General features: G+C 43.7%; 1 protein-coding gene across 16 annotated transcripts in view; it reads right to left on the bottom strand.

Annotated features, from left to right (window-relative positions):
* Positions 1-20,997, bottom strand: part of Wdr27 (WD repeat domain 27) — a 158,431-nt gene that overhangs the window by 100,562 nt on the left and 36,872 nt on the right. For 10 of the 16 annotated variants that reach the window (XM_006524929.4, XM_011246612.3, NM_175173.3 and 7 more), the window contains 4 exons: positions 18,047-18,168; positions 16,346-16,479; positions 7,048-7,145; positions 6,213-6,334 (listed from right to left, as the gene is read on the bottom strand). In XM_006524929.4, coding sequence (XP_006524992.1) covers positions 6,213-6,334; positions 7,048-7,145; positions 16,346-16,479; positions 18,047-18,168 — 476 coding nt within the window. Of the gene's footprint in view, positions 1-6,212; positions 6,335-7,047; positions 7,146-7,789; positions 7,833-16,345; positions 16,480-18,039; positions 18,169-20,997 lie in introns of those variants that run through there. The other 6 variants (XR_001782112.2, XM_011246614.2, XM_006524931.3 and 3 more) reach the window with 6 other exon arrangements.

The following is a 20,997-nucleotide window of genomic DNA, read 5'->3' on the forward strand; positions in this document are numbered from 1 at the left end:
TAAAATACTTGTTAAGTGTTCTTAGAACACTTTTTAAATAAAGAAGAAATATCTGATATAATTCTAAGATACCAACATACATTAAGACAATATTTTCAATCTAAAAATAAATAATTTTATGATATAATACACAGCAATAGAAAAGTCTGGCCATCAACCTAGATCAGGGGAGTTCTTATAAATATAGAAGAACAGTGAATTAAAGCCTACTTGCCCAGCTTAACACTGGAAGGCATCCTTAGAACTTGGCTGTAGGTGGTACATGGGAACACTCAAGAGAGGCCTCACTGGCCCTGACTGGAGTGACCACTTTAAGTCCTAAGCTTCACAGAGTGAGAACTGGCCTACTTTATACTTAGTGAAATGTGATATTTGGGTCAAGTATGACCTAGATGTGTCTGTGCTTGGACTTGAAGGGCCTCATAAACCACAGCACCCACATGGCTGTGGTGAGTCTGGCTGCTCTGATGTACTCTGTGTCCATGTATGAAAATTTAAGAGGCATCTTCAGAAAACAAGCCACTAAATATGGTGCCAGCCTCAGTGACCTCATACTCTCTCCCTGCATTCCATCATATGTTTACTTTCGGGAAGTTAAACCAGTTATTTCCCCATTAAAAATAAAAAAAGAACTGTTTTTCCTAACATAACACCTCCCATTTAAGAGCACACTACAGTGGCTCTCAAAGGATTGTCAGTCCACGAGGCTACATGGGTAGGCACTTGAGCACACAGCAGTCACTGCACAGAAGCATGCAATAGCCTTCAAGCCTCAGGCAGACACATTCCATGGGACGAGTCCTCAGAGAAAAGCATGCCTTGAGCCATCACCCAGGAAGGGAACGAGCCAGGCCATGCTTCCTCACACCCTTGAAGGCCTGCAGGCCTGCCCTATAATATGGGGCAGCATCACCAAATCCTCTCAGAACCACTTTGACACTGATGCAGACACAACCCTATTTCAGAGCCTGCCACTGTCCCAGTGTCCTATGAAAAAAATGTCATCTTCAGGCTATATCTACTATCTGACAACACACCGAATCCAGAGTCTACTGCCTGCCTGGCCAGCACTGGCTCTGCCTGTAGGCAACAACAGGTTTCCCTAACTCTGTGCACAGCCCATAGTCTGCTGTCCCCATCTCAGCCCTGTCATAAGAACCATGGTGGACTTGTGAGCCGAGGATGTATCTTCTGAGGAGGGGCTACGCAAAGTGCTTAGCTGCTAAAGGAGGGATAAGCACCCTGACTGAGTGTGTCCCGGGAGACTTGAAGCAGGGTTGGTTCAGCTCCTGGTGAACCCTCTTAGCTTGGAGGAGGCAGGCCTGGGGGTTGGGGGTAGGGTAGGCCTGTGAAACTACCCAAGGGAAGAGAGCCAGGCCAGTGGATACTGCAAAAGTCAAAACGATGCTAGTTCTATGTATAGGAAATGAAACACTGAGTTCCACTGTTGGTGGAGGAATGAGCTGCTTCTGCCAGAGTGCAGAGCACCGTTTGTTGTGGTACAGCAGGGAAGCTGAGAGCAAGGATTCCTTGTCCCACACCACAAGCAGGACCACATGCATCATACACTCCTGTCCCTTCCTGGCATGCCATGCTCATGACACTAGCAGAGCAAACAGGCATCTCATGAGGTTACTCCAGCACCTCAGAGCACACCACAGAAAGCAAACAGTGACTAAGAAGCAACCAGGTAACAGCAGGTCCAGGCCTCCAGGGGAAGTCCAGTAATCCCACATACACTCCCACTCAGCAGTGACAGCTCCGCTCCACCTCAAGGGCAGCATCCTGTGCAAACAGCAAGCTCAGACTCCACCCCCAAAGAGAATGAGATGCAAAGTTCAGTCACTGTGCTTCGTGCCCTCCCTCTAACATCCTTGCTACTAGTGTCTAATAGCTGAGCCAAACTAACAGCTGGTCCATAGCTGCTACAAACCACAAGCTCATACACAATGCCTGAATCTTGTTCGCACTCCAACTCTGCAATGACTGCCGCCATCCCCAGAGTAAATCTCAAGGTCCTGATCAGGTTCCACCATTTATACCTGGGAATGTTTCTGTTTCAGTCAGTATCTATTGTCCATTCCTCCCTTTGCTTCACCATCAGAACATAACACCCAGTGTCTACTTCCTGCACTCTGGTCCTGTGAACATACTCCTACTTTCTCTACCCTTTGTCCACATGTGTTTAATCAGAGTCTGTGTAATTATACACCCTTTGATGAGATTATGAGTTCCTCTGCCACAAGAACCTTGCTTGCTTTGTGCCTATCTGTACAGGGAGAATAGCAATCAGAGTACCAACACAGATATTTTAAGTTACTAAGCAGTATGCAAACATAGATATTCAGAAACCTGCATGGCCATATGTGTCCACAGATACAAAGCAGTGTTAAGGTGAAGGAGATGATATAAGCACTCACAAATTTAACCAAGCTTCTAGGAGTGGATACTAAACTAAGAGTTAATCACAAAGACAGATGTAACTGCCTTCCCACTCCATTTGATGAAAGTTAAACATTTGATGAATTGTTTAAAGAGAGAAAAGACCATTTTAAACACAAGATTGAAATAAAATCTAATCTCATGAAAGAGATGAGTTACTGAAAATGTTTAAGTCAGCTAACACTTACTTTTGTCTCAGCTAAAGAAGAAGGAGCTCTTAAAGAAGACAGATGCATTCTAAGAAATGCTGTACTCACTCCTTCACAACTGCACACATGCATATGTATCCAACCCAAACCCCTCCACTTCCTCCCGACCCTCTCAGTGGTCCCTTCCACCTTCATGCTCTTGCTCTTCATGCCCCACTAGGTCGGATTAGTGCTGCCCGTGCTGTGTGCATGGTTATGCGGCATCCTTCAGAGCCTGGGCAACTATCAGGAGCTATAACCCCACAGACAAATCACTATCCCCTCCTTCTAGCAGCCATTGATGGCTAATAGCTCCTCACCCTGAGTAGGGCCTTACAAGTCCCTCTCCCATCCATGCTGGAGTATACAGTAACTGGCTTGATCTTATGCAAGTGGCCATAGCTGCTATAAGCAGCGGCCATGTCACATTTAGAGCACAGCATTTCACAACACAACTTCCCATCCCCTGAGCCCATAGGGCAGGAGGAGAAAGATTTGTTCTAAATGTCCTACTTAGGGGCTAACACTCAACTGCCTCTTGCTCTCAGAACTTTAACAAACCACAAGTCTGCACTGACAGTAGCCCAAACACATACATGCATACATATATACACAAAAGGAATCTTCTCTGACCAAGGTTTAGAACATCATTAATCTATGTACAAACATAAATATTTAGAAGGCAGCTCAACAACATGTTCATTTAACACAATGGCCTGCTAGTTTCCTTCCCCCCAGGGCCTATAACATTCTGAGTCATGGGCTCTGTGACCAGGTTTACATGACCAGGACTCAATTCCTTCCTCAAATCCAGCCAGAAAGCAGTTGGTCACTCCCATAGCAATGCTACTACTACTGTACCAGGTAATACATCTTATCCAGTGGTGAGTATTATAATGTGCAGGGTCCACTACTAGATATGTGGCCTACATAGCACCTACTATGATAGGTAGCCAGCAGGAAGGAAGTTAGTTTGCAGGATAGTTCCAGCTTGATTTATCAATGTCCTACAGTCATAGTGTGTAGTGTCTTCAGCAATGGGTCTCACTGTCTAGCTATGGTGGAAGTCAAAAGCAATGGCAACAGCCTGGGTTATTTGGGGCCTATGAGGCCTTCTGGCCAGTAACTCATGGGGAAGCATCCCAACCCTAGCACTGAAAGACTACAAAGTCCAGGCAACACTGAGTTACTTAAGGAGATACTGTCTCAAAAATAAAATCACATCGTTAGTAAAAAACAAAACAAACAAACAAATGACAGGAAAATGGCTCAGTGCAGAGGACACTCGCAAGCTTGACTGACTGAGTTCAGATCTCTGGAGCCTATGAACTGGGTGTGGGGAAAGTTGCCTGTAATCTCCCACAATGAGATGGAGTCAGATCTCCTGGAAGCTTTGCAGGCCAGCTAACCTGAAGTGCATAGTGCAGTGGCAAATAGCAGAGAGGCCATGCATCAAGTAAGATGGAAGTCAAAGACTGCCACTCAAGGTTTTCCTCTAACCACATGTGTGTTGCCGGATATGTCTAGAGCTAGCCACTGCACCAGGTGATCTCATTTGCACCATCTCTCAGCTTGCCAACTTGCCATCCCTGCTAGGCCGCATGGCTCCCACCAGGTCATCTCTCGGATGGGGCACCCAAGTTCCTCTCACTTTCACGCAACACCCCATGCACTCCTGGTTAGCCATCTCAACACCTAATTACCCGGTAGAATAAAGACTCTTAATGCCTAACTAGCCAATCGGATTTATGTATCAATAATAACACAATTTACAAGATACCAATACAAAAATTTCAGAGTCAAATGAAAATGATAAAGCTTTAGCACAATTATTCTAACCTTTTGATAACACCACATCAGCCTCCATCCTGGTTCTCCCTCTCCTCCTCAGACCTCTCTCTCTGTCTCCTCAACTCTTTGCTCCACCTCCCTTCTCCTGTCCAATCACAAGCCTCCCACTGCCCTGATGTGATTGGACAGGGAAAATCCTGCAACACATGTGTAGCATGGTACATGCATACACTCACACACAAACACACACAGATCTTTTTAAAATCAGCATTTTTCATGTCTTAGATGCTCTTTTAGGTACTGACTACCCTTGTTGATTGTTTTTGTTACTGTTTGGTTTTGTCTTGTCATCTTGACACAAACTAGAGTTAGCTGGGAAGAGAAGCCTCAGCTAAGACAACGCTTCCATCGGAGACAAGTCCGTGGGGAATGTTTTGATTAATGATTGATATGCGATGGCCCAGCCCCTATGGGTGGTGCCACTCCTAGACAGGTAACTCTGAGTTGTATACAAATTAGGCTAAGCAAGGAGAAGCAAACCAGTGAACAGCAAACCAGTGAACAGCACTCCTTCACAACGTGCGCGTCAGTTTCTGTCTCAGGCCCTTAGGTCAGTTCCTGCCTCGGTTCCCCTCCGTGATGGACTAGAAACTCTCAGCTGAGATAAACCCTCTCCTCTCCTAGCTTCTTCTGGTTAAGGGATTTATCCCAGCAACAGAGACCTAAGAGAGGACGCGGTCCATCACACTGTTACCCTCAGCCTCTAATGCAGCTGAGCACATCTTTAAAGCCCACAGTATGGCAAAGAGGAGAACTGCATCCAACAGCTCAGGGAGAGACTGCCACAGCCTGCAGTGGACGTGACTGTCGTTCATTCCCACCATCACATGGGCATGCAGACTGACCCCAGCTTACGTGCAGATGCACTGCTAGCATATTTACACGGATTCACAATTAGTCAACGACAACCAACAAAAACTGCCATGCAATGTTGTCAAGATATCTGCATTGTAGCTGTCTCTTGTGAGACTATGCCGGGGCCCAGCAAACACAGAAGTGGATGCTCACAGTCAGCTAATGGATGGATCATAGGGCTCCCAATGGAGGAGCTAGAGAAAGTAGCCAAGGAGCTAAAGGGATCTGCAACCCTATAGGTGGAACAACATTATGAGCTAACCAGTACCCCGGAGCTCTTGACTCTAGCTGCATATATATCAAAAGATGGCCTAGTCGGCCATCACTGGAAAGAGAGGCCCATTGGACTTGCAAACTTTATATGCCCCAGTACAGGGGAATACCAGGGCCAAAAAGGGGGAGTGGGTGGGCAGGGGAGTGGGGGTGGGTGGATATGGGGGACTTTTGGTATAGCATTGGAAATGTAAATGAGTTAAATACCTAATAAAAAATGGAAAAAAAAAGATATCTGCATTGGCTGGAGACATGGCCCACACACTGCTCTTACAGAGGACCCCAGTTTGGTTCCATCACCCACATAGCGGAACCTTTAAGCTCCTTTAACTCCAGCTCCGGGAGAATTCAATACCTCTGGCCTCCAAGGACACTGGCACCCACACAGATACACACAAACACACATAATTTTAAAATACTAAGAAATAATAAATCTTTGAGATCTCTATAGCTACAGAAGAAAGTTTAGCATAGTTTGATTATCAGAAAAAGCTCATATTGGACCTGGCAATAGTTACAAAATTGCATCATACTACATTTATAATTGTTAAACACTTTCAGCTCAAAGTTTTTAGCTAATATGTATACTATCTACCAACTCACTTTATTTTGACAAATTCGATGAACAGGCCTGGAATGGACTTCAGCAAGCACTGCAGCGCTGCAGCCAGCATTGAGGTCAAAAACTTCAACAGCCCGGTCGCGGCCAGCTGTGAGGACGATGTCTGCAGAAGTCAGTCAAGGGTCCTCTCAGCAGTCTCACCTAAGAGCACACGAATGGACCTTCACAAGACTCAGGAATGGACTAAAGAACTTCTGAAGTTTCAGAGAAAATACTCAGCACAACTCTACCACACCCGCCTCCCAGCTCGGGCAGGAGCAGAAGAGGCAGCAGAGCTCACGGGGAGTGGGCGAGCACATGGTACAAGACAAAGTGGAGACGCCCCCCAGTGACTGAACTCATAGTGTAAGCTAAAGATGAAAACAGAGCCCAGCTGCGTGAGGCCCTGCACAGCCCTCTATGGCTTTCATCAGCGCAAGCTGTAGACACAGCACAGCAAGTGCTCTGTCTTACCACCACTGCTATGCATTTTGCCACTCCAGTCCACGTAATCCAAGGATGCCTATCTGAAGTGTGACAGGCTACTAAGAAATACACTAAATGACAACACATGGCTCAGTAAATACAGACAAGTCTTATGAGCTTGTCCTGCTATACCATTGTCCAAGCTCTTCTTCCCTGAGGGAGTTTCTAACTATTAAGATAAGGTTACTCTGCCTACAATTACTGCAAAAGACCCCACATTCCACAAGGAGAACCATTCATCCGACCTTTATGTCCAGCATGACACCTCGGGCTTCTCAAATACCCAGAAAGGGCTTTGCCAAAAAGCCATGCTTGGTGCAAGGCACATCAACAGACTGAGAAGAAGGATACGGGAATAAAAGTCGTTCACCGCTGACAGGCTGGTTATGTCCGCCCCACTGGTCATTGGCAACCTGAAAATAGGCTTATACCTGCTTTTTGGTTTATACCTGGAAGAAAGGGGAAAGGAAAGAAATGACCAATGTTTTTACTTCTGACTACAACTAAACATTCTACATTTAAAATCATACAAATGAAAATAAGGTTTTGCATTGTGTAATCATGTTATAATACTAAGGGAATGAGAGAAGCAACATAGCTTCTGGGATAGGCCCCATTTTGGGCCGTCATCTTCAGCCAGGAAGCAGATCTGAGCTCCAGACCCCTGAGCTCCTTCCCTGCCAGAGGAGAGGTGGCCACCAGTGACGGCTCTAACCACCTGAGCAGGTGAGAGAGCCATCTTGTATCCCGGGTCCCTCAGAGCCCAGTCTGAGCAGGAGAGCCTACAGACTGCAGAAGCAACATAGCTTCTGGGACAGGCCCCATTTCAGGCAGTCATCTTCAGCAAGGAAGCAGATCTGAGCTCCAGACCCCTGCGCTCAGAGGAGAGGTGGTCTGCAGGCAGTACTCTGACCACTGAGACTCAGGAGAGAGTTGGACTCCCAGGAGTGCTGACAGAGGCTAACAGAATCACAGGAGGAACAAACTCCAGCCAGAGACAGCTATAACAACTAACACCAGAGATCACCAGATGGCGAAAGGCAAACGTAAGAATCTTACTAACTGAAACCAAGACGGCTCACCATCACCAGAATGCAGCACTCCCACCTCAGTGAGCCCTGGATACCCCAACACACCTGAAAAGCAAGACTCAGATTTAAAATCATATCTCATGATGGTGGTAGAGAATTTTAAGAAGGGCATTAATAACTCACTTAAAGAAATACAGGAGAACACTGCAAAACAGGTGGAAGCCCTTAAAGAATTACAGGAAAACACAACCAAACAGGTGGTAGAATTGAACAAAACCACCCAAAATCTAAAAATGGAAGTAGAAACAATAGAGAAAACCCAAAGTGAGGCAACTCTGGAGATAGAAACCCTAGGAAAGAAATCAGGAACCATAGATGTGAGCATCAGCAACAGAATACAAGAGATGGAAGAGAGAATCTCAGGTGCAGAAGATTCCATAGAGAACATGGGCACAACAATCAAAGAAAATGGAAAATGCAAAAATATCCTAACTCAAAACATCCAGGAAATCCAGGACACAATTAGAAAACCAAACCTACGGATAATAGGAGTAGATGAGAATGAAGATTTTCAACTTAAAGGGCCAGAAAATATCTTAAACAAAATTACAGAAGAAAACTTCCCAAACCTAAAGAAAGAGATGCCCATGAACATACAAGAAGCCTACAGAACTCCAAATAGACTGGACTAGAAAAGAAATTCCTCCCCACACATAATAATCAGAACAACACATGCACTAGATAAATTTAGAATATTAAAAGCAGTAAGGGAAAAAGGTCAAGTAACATATAAAGGCAGGCCTATAGGAATTACTCCAGACTTCTCACCAGAGACTATGAAAGCCAGAAAATCAAGGACAGATGTAATACAGACACTAAGAGAACACAAATGCCAGCCCAGCCTACTATACCCAGTCAAATTCTCAATTACCATAGATGGAAAAACCAAAGTATTCCATGACAAAACCAAATTCACACAATATCTTTCTACAAATCCAGCCCTTCAAAGAATAATAAAGGGAAAACACCAACAAAAGGATGGAAACTACACCCTAGAAAGAGCAAGAAAGTAATCCTTCAACAAACTGAAAAGAAGACAGCCACAAGAACAGAATTACAACTTTAACAACAAAAATAACAGGAAACAACAATTACTTTTCCTTAATATTTCAATATCAATGGACTCAATTCCCCAATAAAAAGACATAGACTAACAGACTGGCTACACAAACAGGACCCAACATTTTGCTGCTTACTGAAAACCCATCTCAGGGAAAAAGACACTACCTCAGAATGAAAGGCTGGAAAACAATTTTCCAAGCAAATGGTCTGAAGAAAAAAGCTTGAATAGCCATTCTAATATCTAATAAAGTCGACTTCCAACCCAAAGTTATCAAAAAAGACAAGGAGGGGCACTTCATACTCATCAAAGGTAAAATCTTCCAAGAGGAACTCTCAATTCTGAATATCTATGCTCCAAATGCAAGGGCAGCCATATTCATCAAAGAAACTTTAGCAAAGCTCAAAGTACACATTGTAACTCACACAATAATAGTGCGAGACTTCAACAGCCCACTCTCATCAATGGATAGATCCTGGAAACAGAAACTAAACAGAGACACATTGAAACTAACAGAAGTTATGAAAGAAATGGATTTAACAGATATCTACAAAACATTTTATCCTAAAACAAAAGGATATACCTTCTTCTCAGCACCTTATGGTACCTCCTCCAAAACTGACCATATAATCGGTCACAAAACAGGCCTCAACAGATACAAAAATATTGAAATCATCCCATGTATCCTATGAGATCATCACGGACTAAGGCTGATCTTCAATTACAGCATAAATAATAGAAAGCCAAAATTCATGTGGAAACTGAACAGCACTCTACTCAATGATACCTTGGTCAAGGAAGAAATAAAGAAAGAAATTAAAGACTTTTTAGAGTTTAATAAAAACAAAGCCATAACATACCCAAACTTATGGGACACAATGAAATCAGTCCTAAGAGGAAAACTCATAGCTCTGAGTGCCTCTAAAAAGAAACTGGAAAGAGCATATAGTAGCAGCTTGACAGCACACCTAAAAGCTCTGGAACAAAAGGAAGCAAACTCACCCAAGACCAGTAGATGGCAGGAAATACTCAAACTTAGGGCTGAAATCAACCAAATGGAAACAAAAAAAAAATATTCAAAGAATCAACCAAACCAGGAACTGGTTCTTTGAGAAAATCAACAAGATAGATAAACCTTTAGCCAGACTGACTAGAGGGCACCTAATTAACAAAATCAGAAATGAAAAAGGAGACATAACAACAGAACCTGAGGAAATCCAAAACATCATCAGATCCTACTACAAAAGGCTATACTCAACAAAACTGGAAAACCTGGATGAAATGGACAATTTCCTAGACAGATACCAGGTACCAAAGTTAAATGAGGATCAGATTAATGATCTAAACAGTCCCGTTTCCCCTAAAGAAATAGAAGTAGTCATTAATAGTCTCCCAACCAAAAAAAAAAAAAAAAAAAGCCCAGGACCAGATGGGTTTAGTGCAGAGTTCTATCAGACCTTCAAAGAAGACCTAGTTCCAACTCTCCTCAAACTATTCCACAAAATAGAAACAGAAGGTACTCTACCCAATTCATTCTATGAAGCCACAATTATTCTGATACATAAACCACACAAAGATCCAACAAAGAAAGAGAACTTCAGACCAATTCCCCTTACGAATATCGATGCAAAAATACTCCATAAAATCCCCACAAACTGAATCCAAGAACATATCAAAACAATCATCCATCATGACCAAGTAGGCTTCATCCCAGGGATGCAGGGATGGTTTAATATACGGAAATCCAACAACGTAATCCACTATATAAAAAGATTCAAAGACAAAACCCACATGATCATCTCATTAGATGCTGAGAAAGCATTTGACAAAATCCAACACCCATTCATGATAAAAGTCTTGGAAAGATCAGGAATTCAAGGCCCATACCTAAACACGATAAAAAGCAATCTACAGCAAACCAGTAGCCAAAATCAAACTAAATGGATAGAAGCTGGAAGCAATCCCACTAAAATCAGGGACTAAACAAGGCTACCCACTTTCTCCCTACCTATTCAATATAGCACTTGAAGTCCTAGCCAGAGCAATTCGACAACAAAAGGAGATCAAGGGGATACAAATTGGAAAAGAAGAAGTCAAAATATCATCATTTGCAGATGATATGATAGTATATATAAGTGACCCTAAAAATTCCACAGGAGAACTCCTAAACCTGATAAATAGCTTCAGTGCAGTAGTTAGATATAAAATTAACTCAAATAAATCAGTGGCCTTTCTCTCCACAAAGGATAAACAGGATGAGAGAGAAATTAGGGAAACAACACCCTTCACAATAGGCACAAATAATATAAAATATCTTGGCGTGACCCTAACTAAGGAAGTGAAAGATCTGTATGATAAGAACTTCAAGTCTCTGAAGAAAAAAAATCGAAGAATATCTCAGAAGATGGAAAGATCTCCCATGCTCATGGATTGGCAGGATTAGTACAGTAAAAATGGCTATCTTGCCAAAAGCAATCTACAAATTCAATGCAATCCCAATCAAAATTCCAACTCAATTCTTCACTGAGTTAGAAAGGGCAATTTGCAAATTCATCTGGAATAACAAAAACCGAGGATAGCAAAAACTATTCTCAACAATAAAAGAACCTCTGGTGGAATCACCATGCCTGACTTCAAGTTGTACTACAGAGCAATTGTGATAAAAACTGCATGGTAATGGTACAGCCTCAGACAGGTAGATCAATGGAATAGAGTTGAAGACTCAGAAATGAACCCAAATACCTATGGTCACTTGATCCCTTGACAAGGGAGCTAAAACCATCCAGTGGAAAAAAGGCAGCATTTTCAACAAATGGTGCTGGCACCACTGGCAGTTATCTTGTAGAAGAATGTGAATGGATCCATTCTTATCTCCTTATACAAAGCTCAAGTTTAAGTGGATCAAAGAACTCCACATAAAACCAGAGACACTGAAACTTATACAGGAGAAAGTGGGGAAAAGTCTCGAAGATTTGGGTACAGGGGGGAAATTCCTGAACAGAATAGCAATGGCTTGTACTGTAAGATCAAGAATCGACAAATCCTGTAAGGCAAATGATACTGTCAATAAGAAAAAGGCCACCAATAGAGAGGGAAAGGATTTTTACCAGTCCTAAATCTGATAGGGGACTAATATCCAATATATACAAAGAGCCCAAGAAGCTAGACTCCAGAAATTCAAATAACCCCATTAAAAATGGGATGCAGAGCTAAACAAAGAATTCTCAACTGAGTAATACCCAATGGCTGAGAAGCACTTGAAAAAAATGTTCAGCATCCTTAATCATCAGGGAAATGCAAATCAAAACAACACTGAGATTCCACCTCACCCCAGTCAGAATGGCTAAGATCAAAAATTTGGGTGACAGCAGAAGCTGGTGAGGATGTGGAGAAAGAGGAACACTCCTCATTAACTGGTGGGACTGCAAGCTTGTACAACCACTCTTGAAATCAGTCTAGCAGTTCATCAGAAAATTGGACATAGTACCACTAGATCCAGCAATACCTCTCCTGGGCATATATCCAGAAGATGTTCCAACTGGTAAGAAGGACACATGCTCCACTATGTTCATAGCAGCCTTATTTATAATAGCCAGAAGCTGGAAAGAACCCAGATGTCTCTCAACAGAGGAATGGATACAGAAAATGTGGTACATTTACACAATGGAGTACTACTCAGCTATTAAAAAGAATGAATTTATGAAATTCTTAGGCAAAAGGATGTATCTGGAGGATATCATCCTGAGTGAGGTAACCCAATCACAAGAGAACTCACTTGATATGCACTCACTGATAAGTGTATATTAGCTCAGAAACTTAGAATACCCAAGATACAATTTGCAAAATACATGAAACTCAAAAAGAAGGAAGACCAAAGTGTGGATACTTCGTCCCTCCTTAGAATGGAGAACAAAATACCCATGGAAGGAGTTACAGAGACAAAATTTGGACTTGATTCAAAAGGATGGACCATCCAGAGACTGCCCCACCCAGGGATCCATCCCATAATCAGCCACCAAACGCAGACACTATTACATATGCCAGCAAGATTTTGCTGAAAGGACCCTGATATAGCTGTCTCTTGTGAGGCTGTGCCAGTGCCTGGCAAACACAGAAGTGGATGCTCACAGTCAGTTATTGGATGGAACACAGGGCCTCCAATGGAAGACCTAGAGAAATTACCCAAGGAGCTGAAGGGGCCTGCAACCCTATAGGTGGAATAACATTAGGAACTAACCAGTACCCCCCAGAGTTCGTGTCTCTAGCTGCATATTTAGCAGAAGATGGCCTAGTCGGCCATCCTTGGTAAGAGAGGCCCCTAGGACTTGCAACTTTATATGCCCCAGTGTAGTGGAACACCAGGGCCAAGAAGTGGGAGTGGGTGGGTAGGGAGCAGGGCAGCAGGATTGTATAGGGGTCTTTGGGGATAGCACTTAAAATGTAAATGAAGAAAATATCTAATAAAAAATGCCAAACAAACAAATAAATAAAATACTAAGGGAATGAATGAACAAGTCCCCTCAGCCTTCCTTTGGGAAATGAATTCAATTTTCTATCAGAAATTCTCAGGTCGCTTTTTCTCTAGGAATGTCTCAATGTAAATAATGGCATATTGTATACCCAAAACAATTCATCCTAACTATGAGAAAGCAAGATTGTCCTTTAATTCTAAAAACTAACTATTACCTTGTAGGCACTCAACCAGTTATAAAAGTTGATATGTCATCTTAAATAGTAGTTCTTATTATTTTCAGAAAGATAACATAAGCATGGGGTATTTCTTTAGTGGATCATGATCTTAATCATGGATAATTTCCTAAGGGAAACTAACAGGTAGGGTAGCCTAGTAAGTAGTCTCAGCCCAGCCAGAGGACAGGTTGGCCAGGGCACAGCAAAATGTCAAGAGTCAGACTGATGGCATAGGAAAGCTAGGCCAGACCCAGAGCAGCTGCTGCAGTGTCCAGGATGAGAACAGGTGTGTCCTCAAACAGGTGGTAGAAGGTATCTGAGGCTGAGGAACTCTGGGCGACAGAATGTAGAGACAGGCCCCAGGCCTGAAGAGACATAAGAGAGGGAGCCATACAGAGACAGAAGCAGTGCAGCTGAGTCTCAGAGAGTCAATGTTCAAAGAGAGGTTGGCAGTCACAGAGATGGCTATAAAACACCACTTACAGCAGTGGTTCTCAACCCTCCTGACACTGTGACCCCTTAACACAGTTCTGCATGCTGTGGTGACCCCCAACCAAAGATTATTTTCATAACTGTAGTTTTGCTACTGTTGTGAATTGTAATGTAAATATTTTTGGAGACAGACGTTTGCCAAAGGGGTCGCAGCCCAGAGGTTGGGAATTGCTGGCTTACAGTTACACCGAGGATGGCTGAGAAAGAAGTCATTTTCTCTAGAAAAACGTGTTGAAACTAGAAAACAACATGCTGAGAGAAGACTTTCCAGAAAGGTAGCCACGCAGAGGCAAGGACGAGAAAGAGAACCCAAGAGAAGGCCAAGCAGATGACCCCACAGGGACAAACACAGTCACCATCCCCAGCCATCTTTCGGAAGGGAAAGCACTTTTCAGAAGCCCTGTCTCCTACTTTCCAATGCCACCAACCGAGCTGTAATTTGGATTATTTATCCTAAGTCTGTGTCTACCGAACCCAGGAATAGTGAAACTCTAGCTAGACTGGAGCCTACAGAGGTGATCACAGAAAAGGACCCAGAGTTTGACACAGAGCAGTTCATCAATGGCTGGAAGGCCTTGTTGGGACCTACTTTACCCTACTCTAAGCTGTGGTATTCCTGAAAAGAGCTGCCAATCACAGCAGGCAGGGCTTTCTGTTTTGGAATGGGATAGGGTAGAATAGGATGAGGTGGGATGGGGTGCAATGGAGTAGGGCAGGATGGGGCAGGATGGGGTGGGAAGAGTGGGATGGGATGGATGGGATGCGGTATGGTAGAATGAGATGAGATGGAAAGAGGGAGATGGGATAAGGTAGGATATGGTGGTTGAGGTGGGAAAAGTGTGACGGGTGGCCTGGGGTGAGCGGGATCAAAGACGTAGGCTGGGTTCGGCTCCACACTGGTTCTGACATTGCAACTCTGGGCCAGCACATGAGGTCAAAGCATGCATCAGTCAACTAGCAGTCCTCACTCTAACTCGGGTCTCCTCACCCTGCTACGATGACATGAGGTGTCCTGCCTAGAAGGACTGAGAGGTTGGGCCATTGCTGGCACCCAAGAATGTGATGAATCCCAGCAGACATCAGGGCACATTTTCACCTGTGCTTTTTCACAGCTTTCCAATGATAACAAAGTTAGAAAAACATGTTAAAACTGGACAACAACATGTTTTATTGTCTAAGGAGGTAAATATAGAAGGAAAAATGTCTTTTTACATAAGTGAACATTGTGATGAATACTGTGCCAGACATTTTAATATACAACCATATTTATACTAAAATATGTTTTAGTTTAAGTATCAAAAATCTCTCATTAGTTAAGATGAAAGGATGGACTATCCAGAGACTACCCCACACAGGGATCCATCCCATAATCAGCCACCAAACCCAGACACTATTGCATATGCCAGAAAGATTTTGCAGAAGGGACCCTGTTATAGGCTATGCCAGTGCCTGGCAAATACAGAAGTGAATGGAACAGTCATCTATAAGATAGAACACAGGGCCCCCAATGGAGAAGCTAGAGAAAGCACCCAAGGAGCTGAAGGGGTCTACAACCCTATAGGTGGAACAACAACATGAACTAACAAGTACCCCCAGAGCTCATATCTCTAGCTGCATATGTAGCAGAAGATGGCCTAATCAGCCATCACTGGAAAGAATGGCCCTTTGGTACTGCAAACTTTATATGCCCCAGTACAGGGGAACGCCAGGGCCAAGAAGTGGGAGTGAGTGGGTAGGAGAGCAGGGCGGGGGGAGGGTATAGGGAACTTTCGGGATAGCATTTGAAATGTATATAAAGAAAATATCTAATAAAAATAAAGGAAAAAATCTCTCATTATTATTAGCTATTCTGCTAAGTAGCAGATCAATGTTTCTATTGAGTCACAGAATGTGTTTAACTATTGATTACATTTCCCAGTGTTCCTACATTACAGCAGCCACTTAACACACATTTGTTACTCATCTTCCCATTTGTCCACGGGGATGCAGAGGCACAGGCAGACATGCCCTCAGAACTTCTCTTACAAGATAACACTAGCTCCTGCTCTTGTGGAGTGACAAAGTGAAGATCAGGGTAAAATCAGTGAACAAAAGGTTAAGAGCACAGAGAAGTGTGTTACAGCCAGGGAAACTGCAAAGCCAATAACTAAAACTCCCCCTTGCAAAAGTCTGTTGGGTTTTTGTTTTTTGTTTTTTGTTTTTTTTTTTTTAGGTTTAAGATTTTAAAGTTCATGTCTCTAAGAATGAAGAGGTGGGGCAGAGTGGGAAAGTGGGCTGGCTCTTTGGGATCAGAGCAGGAAGGCTCAAAGCCACCTACCTTCGTATGTCATCCCTACAGAGGTCAATGTGGTACTTCAGCAGGCAGAACTCTGGGCCAGAAGACAGCAGTATGAAGGTGTCCATGTAGTAGAACTGTGCAGATGTTACTGGCTTGGGAAAAGCATCTGGAGCCTGTGAGGCAGAACAGCTGTGAGAACTCTGTAGCACACTAGAAACCTCTCCCCAACACCACACACACAAACACACACACACACACCCTGTACTCATCTTGCACACGTTTTATCACCACCAACTCACAATCCTGATTTTGCTTACTGACCACTGCCAAAGCTTACTTGAAGACAATCTGAGAAATTGGAGGGAAAGGAATTTGGAGACTGAATTTCACTCTGTAAGCATGCTGCCCTCACACTGGCTTGCAGGATCACCCGTCCTGCCTCAGCCTCCTTGGTCAGGGTTTACAGGCTTCTGTTACACAGCTAGCTCAGAAGATTGGAAAAGTGGAGGGAATGAAATATTGACTATTAAGGACAGTCAACCACTGTTGAAGCAGAGAACGTGCTCTGAAACACAGCATAAGAAGCAGTGCTCTCTAAAGGAGTGTACAGACACCTCCAGACCCTAGGATAATCCACCAGCATTTAAAAGTGCCTTTTCTTTTAATTTTCAAGGAAGGCCAACTTTGTGTCTTATGCAATCAAGCCCACACAGAGACCAGCACTGATCCCTGTTGCAGGACATTTGTTCCTCTGGTGCTGCTGAGAACTTCCAATGGGGCACTGACCCTGACCAGCCCATCTGCCCTCTGCCCTCTCCAGAGGTGTCCTGTAAGAGAACGCCTGCCTGTGGCCACTGATAATTCAATGCCTAGCCAACCATGCAGCATCTCCACTCAGCATCCAGACCCTGCAGAGCGTGGGTCATGAGACCAACTGAGCATGTGCAGCCCAGCCCAGCCTTACCAGAAAGTATTGCATTCTTAGGTCTCTAAGCCAAGAAAAGGTCAGGCTTCAATGTACAATTTCTATCACTATCATATACTGTTAAGTTTAAATAGTATAAGTCAAAACATCCAGACTCAGGCTCTGACTGACATTTCTGAAATGTTCACCACTTGTGGGTTATGTTTGCAGTTCATAAGGTCATGATTCATGAGAAGAAGCAAGGCTTCTCTCTTAGCATCCTCTCTTCTTTCCGCCTTACTAGTGAGAGTCCATGCCCTGTCTCTCCTTTCTCACTCTATTTCCAAAAAACCTTACAGGATTCCTTTAAGCCAGTCACTACGCTCCTTCATAGAATCCTCCAGACCATCATTATTACCTCTGCGATATAACAAGAAACTAACAAAGTTAGCTGTGCTTTACTGTGGGCATTTTGCTATTTTTACACCATAACAAATGTAAATATATATTTAATGTATGTCAATAGACATACCACACACCAAGAGTGTGTTACTACGTGTTAAATATGCATGTACTTCATATGTGAATAAGAAACTGACCCACCACTGTGTATCCACTGTAGTAAAACAGATCCTCATTATATCTGTTGTTGGTGTTCCCCAAAGAGAGACTGCCAGCTGTGACAGTCCATAGCTCAGGGTCACTAAGCAGTCTGGATCTATTGCTGGTCTCCCCTAAAGAGGGCTGACAGCTGTTACCATCTATAGCTCAGGGTCACTAAGAACTTTGTCTGATGTCACTGACCACCATGGCACAGGTGCTCACGTACACATTACCAAAAGCAGCATGAGTTCTGTCCTGTGAACTGACCACACCCTCAGTGTCCGGTCTCGGCCTGTAGACAGCAGCCACCTCTTGTCATGGCTCCAGCAGATAGTGCTCACAGCTCCATCATGACCTGGGTATTCAGGAAAAAGGGAAACCAAGTAGAATGTCTGTCTGTATAAGAACAGGCCAGAGCTGCTGCTTCTCAAGGAATAAGGGAAGCAGTTTCTTGCTGCCAGGCTAAAAGACCAATCACATCATCAGATAACCTTGCATTAAAGGTGTTTTAAAAAGAAAATTCAGGTTTTTCTTCTTTCCTTGCCCCTGCTCCTGGAATGGTGAATCTGAAACTAATTATTTATTATGAAATCCTAGGCCATAAGCTTTGGCTTATTTCCTGACTAGCTCATAACATATTTAACCATTTAAACTATTCTGTCTACCATTTAGCTAGTTACCCCAACCCCTTTGGTCCCAGCCTGCTTCTTCCTTTGTGTCTCCTCAGCATCTCTCGGCATTTCCCTGAGTTCATTTACCTGCTGGTTTATATCTGTCTTACTATTTCCCAGGATCCTCTCTCTTCCTGCTGTGCTCTGCCTCCTATTTCTTGCCTCAGCTCACTGGCCATTAGCTCTTTTATTGACAGGTAGTGCTTATAAAAGATTCTCCGTACATAAAGGCCTACTGATGAGGGTTGGAGAGGAGGCCTCTCTAAGATCTCACATTTCTTAAAGTTCTGACTTCATGTGCCCAGATCAGAGGAAGTTCTAATACCACAGTATAACAAGCAGTGTTCTAAAAGATCGTACAGAGATCTCGGGACCCTGTGATGATCTATCAGTATAAATAAGCCTTTTCTTTTAGTTTCAAAGGGAGAAAACAGGAGAACTCACTAAGGATGCTTGGACATGCTCTGATCATCTGCTCTGGCCAATGGCTGCTTTGGATGCTGGCTTATACAGGTGCTAGCATACCGCCTGCTAGGGAGCCCACAGGCAGGTGGGACTGACCTTCAGCTATGCGGTCCCTACTCCTCAATCTCCTTCTGACAAGGAACGTGCTGTCTCCTAATCTCACCTTTGCCCTTACAGTCTCTATAAAGCAAACTTGAAACCACAGCTACCTGAGTTTCCGAGAGACCCAAGAGCCCAAGGATTCATGGAAGCAGACACTTGGAGACAGCATCATGGGCTCTCTCCTGGGCGAGCCAATGGAAACAGGTAGACAGGAGAACTGGAGGCTGCACAGTGTCAGGCAAACGGAGAACACCAGTGACCCGAGACACGCTGAACCATCACATTCCACCCCAAGGTGCCCTGTGGTACACTCTGCAGCGTAAGGAACCACAACTTTGACAAGAATCTAACAGGAACCTCCCACCCAGGCTGCTCTCTGCACGGGAACTTGCACACTGCAATTGAAAGGGCATTCAGTGAATCAGTATCACCAGAGCACACTGGCCAGAAAGCCACCAAAATAGAACTGGAAAGCCAGAAAGTACTGTAAGTAGAATGCCACTCTGAAATGGGACCTCAAAACAGCAAAAAGTTACCAAGCAGAAAAATTATGCCAAATGCCTTTGCTGCCCTCTTGTGTCAAGTTCTGGCATTTTCCACAAAAGAACAAAGGACCTCTCAAATGTGCAAAAAAACATTTACTCACTACTGTGGGAACACAACGTGGAGCACTGTGAAAATCTGTGTGGAAGCTGGTCAAACAGCTGGAAAAAGACTATCACATGATCCAGCTCTAGCACTGCATACCCAAAGGACTCTATATCCTACTGTAGAGACGGTTGCTCCTCCATGTTCACAATTGGCTCTAGTCACAACAGTCAGAATATGGAAACAGCCTGTGTGTCTATCAACTCATCTATGTACAATGAAGACATAGGATATTTATTTCCTACGCTATTCAGCCCTTAAGAAAAGCACAATTATGAAATCCCCAGGTAAACGGATATGGGTGGAAACAACCATCCTGAGAGTAGTAACCCAGACTCAGAAACACCAACTTTGCATGTTTTCTCAAATCCATAGGTGTTATCTTTGAGTCTTCCGATATGTGTGTTTCATCTGGAATTCCTATGGAATTCAGAAAATTAGTAAGGGACCCTGGGGTGGGGCTTTCAAGGGAGCAAAGAGCAAATGGAATGGTATAAAGAGCCGGGCAGTGGTGGCGCACGCCTTTAATCCCAGCACTTGGGAGGCAGAGGCAGGCAGATTTCTGAGTTCAAGACCAGCCTAGTCTACAGTGTGAATTCCAGGACAGCCAGGGCTATACAGAGAAACCCTGTCTCGAAAAACAAAACAAAAAGAGAGAGGGGGGATGGTATAAAGAGGTGACGGCCAGTAATGGGAAAGGGAAGGTTAAATGGGGTAGAGGCTGGGAACAAAGAGTAGAGGACGGAACATGAGGGGTGACTAACACTGAAGAACTTTTGAAAAAGTCACATGGAAGCCTACCACTGTAAAAGTAAGTATACTTAAAATGTATACTACATATATAAGAAGAATTTAAATGGAGTTACTCTATAATGGGGTGGCAAACCCCTCCTAGATACCATAGGCTAACAAATGAAAAGCCCAGAGTCCAGAATGATTACCACTTTTGGACTTACTGGCCACTGGGGTCCCACAGAACTCCGAATATTACAGGCCATTGCCAATGTTATTGGCTACCATCCAGAGACTGACGGTAAGACCCTATTGATAGAAACACACATGCTTGGGTCACAGACTATAAAGAAATGAAGCTGGTTAGAACCTGAGGCTTCATCCCTTCTGGCTGGCTTCCATAGTACTGGGCGGTGCTGTGCATTCTACCACAGAGAAGTTATCATAAGTCATACCTGGCTGCAAACTCTGAATGCTGCCATCAGCCTGACAGGACACGGCTATTGTAATAATGGTGTGAATATAATAGTGATAAACTATATTCTGATTGGATTTAAGGCCCATCC

The sequence above is a fragment of the Mus musculus genome, chromosome 17 (assembly GCF_000001635.26).
Source record: "Mus musculus strain C57BL/6J chromosome 17, GRCm38.p6 C57BL/6J".
In the NCBI taxonomy this organism is placed as follows: domain Eukaryota; kingdom Metazoa; phylum Chordata; class Mammalia; order Rodentia; family Muridae; genus Mus; species Mus musculus.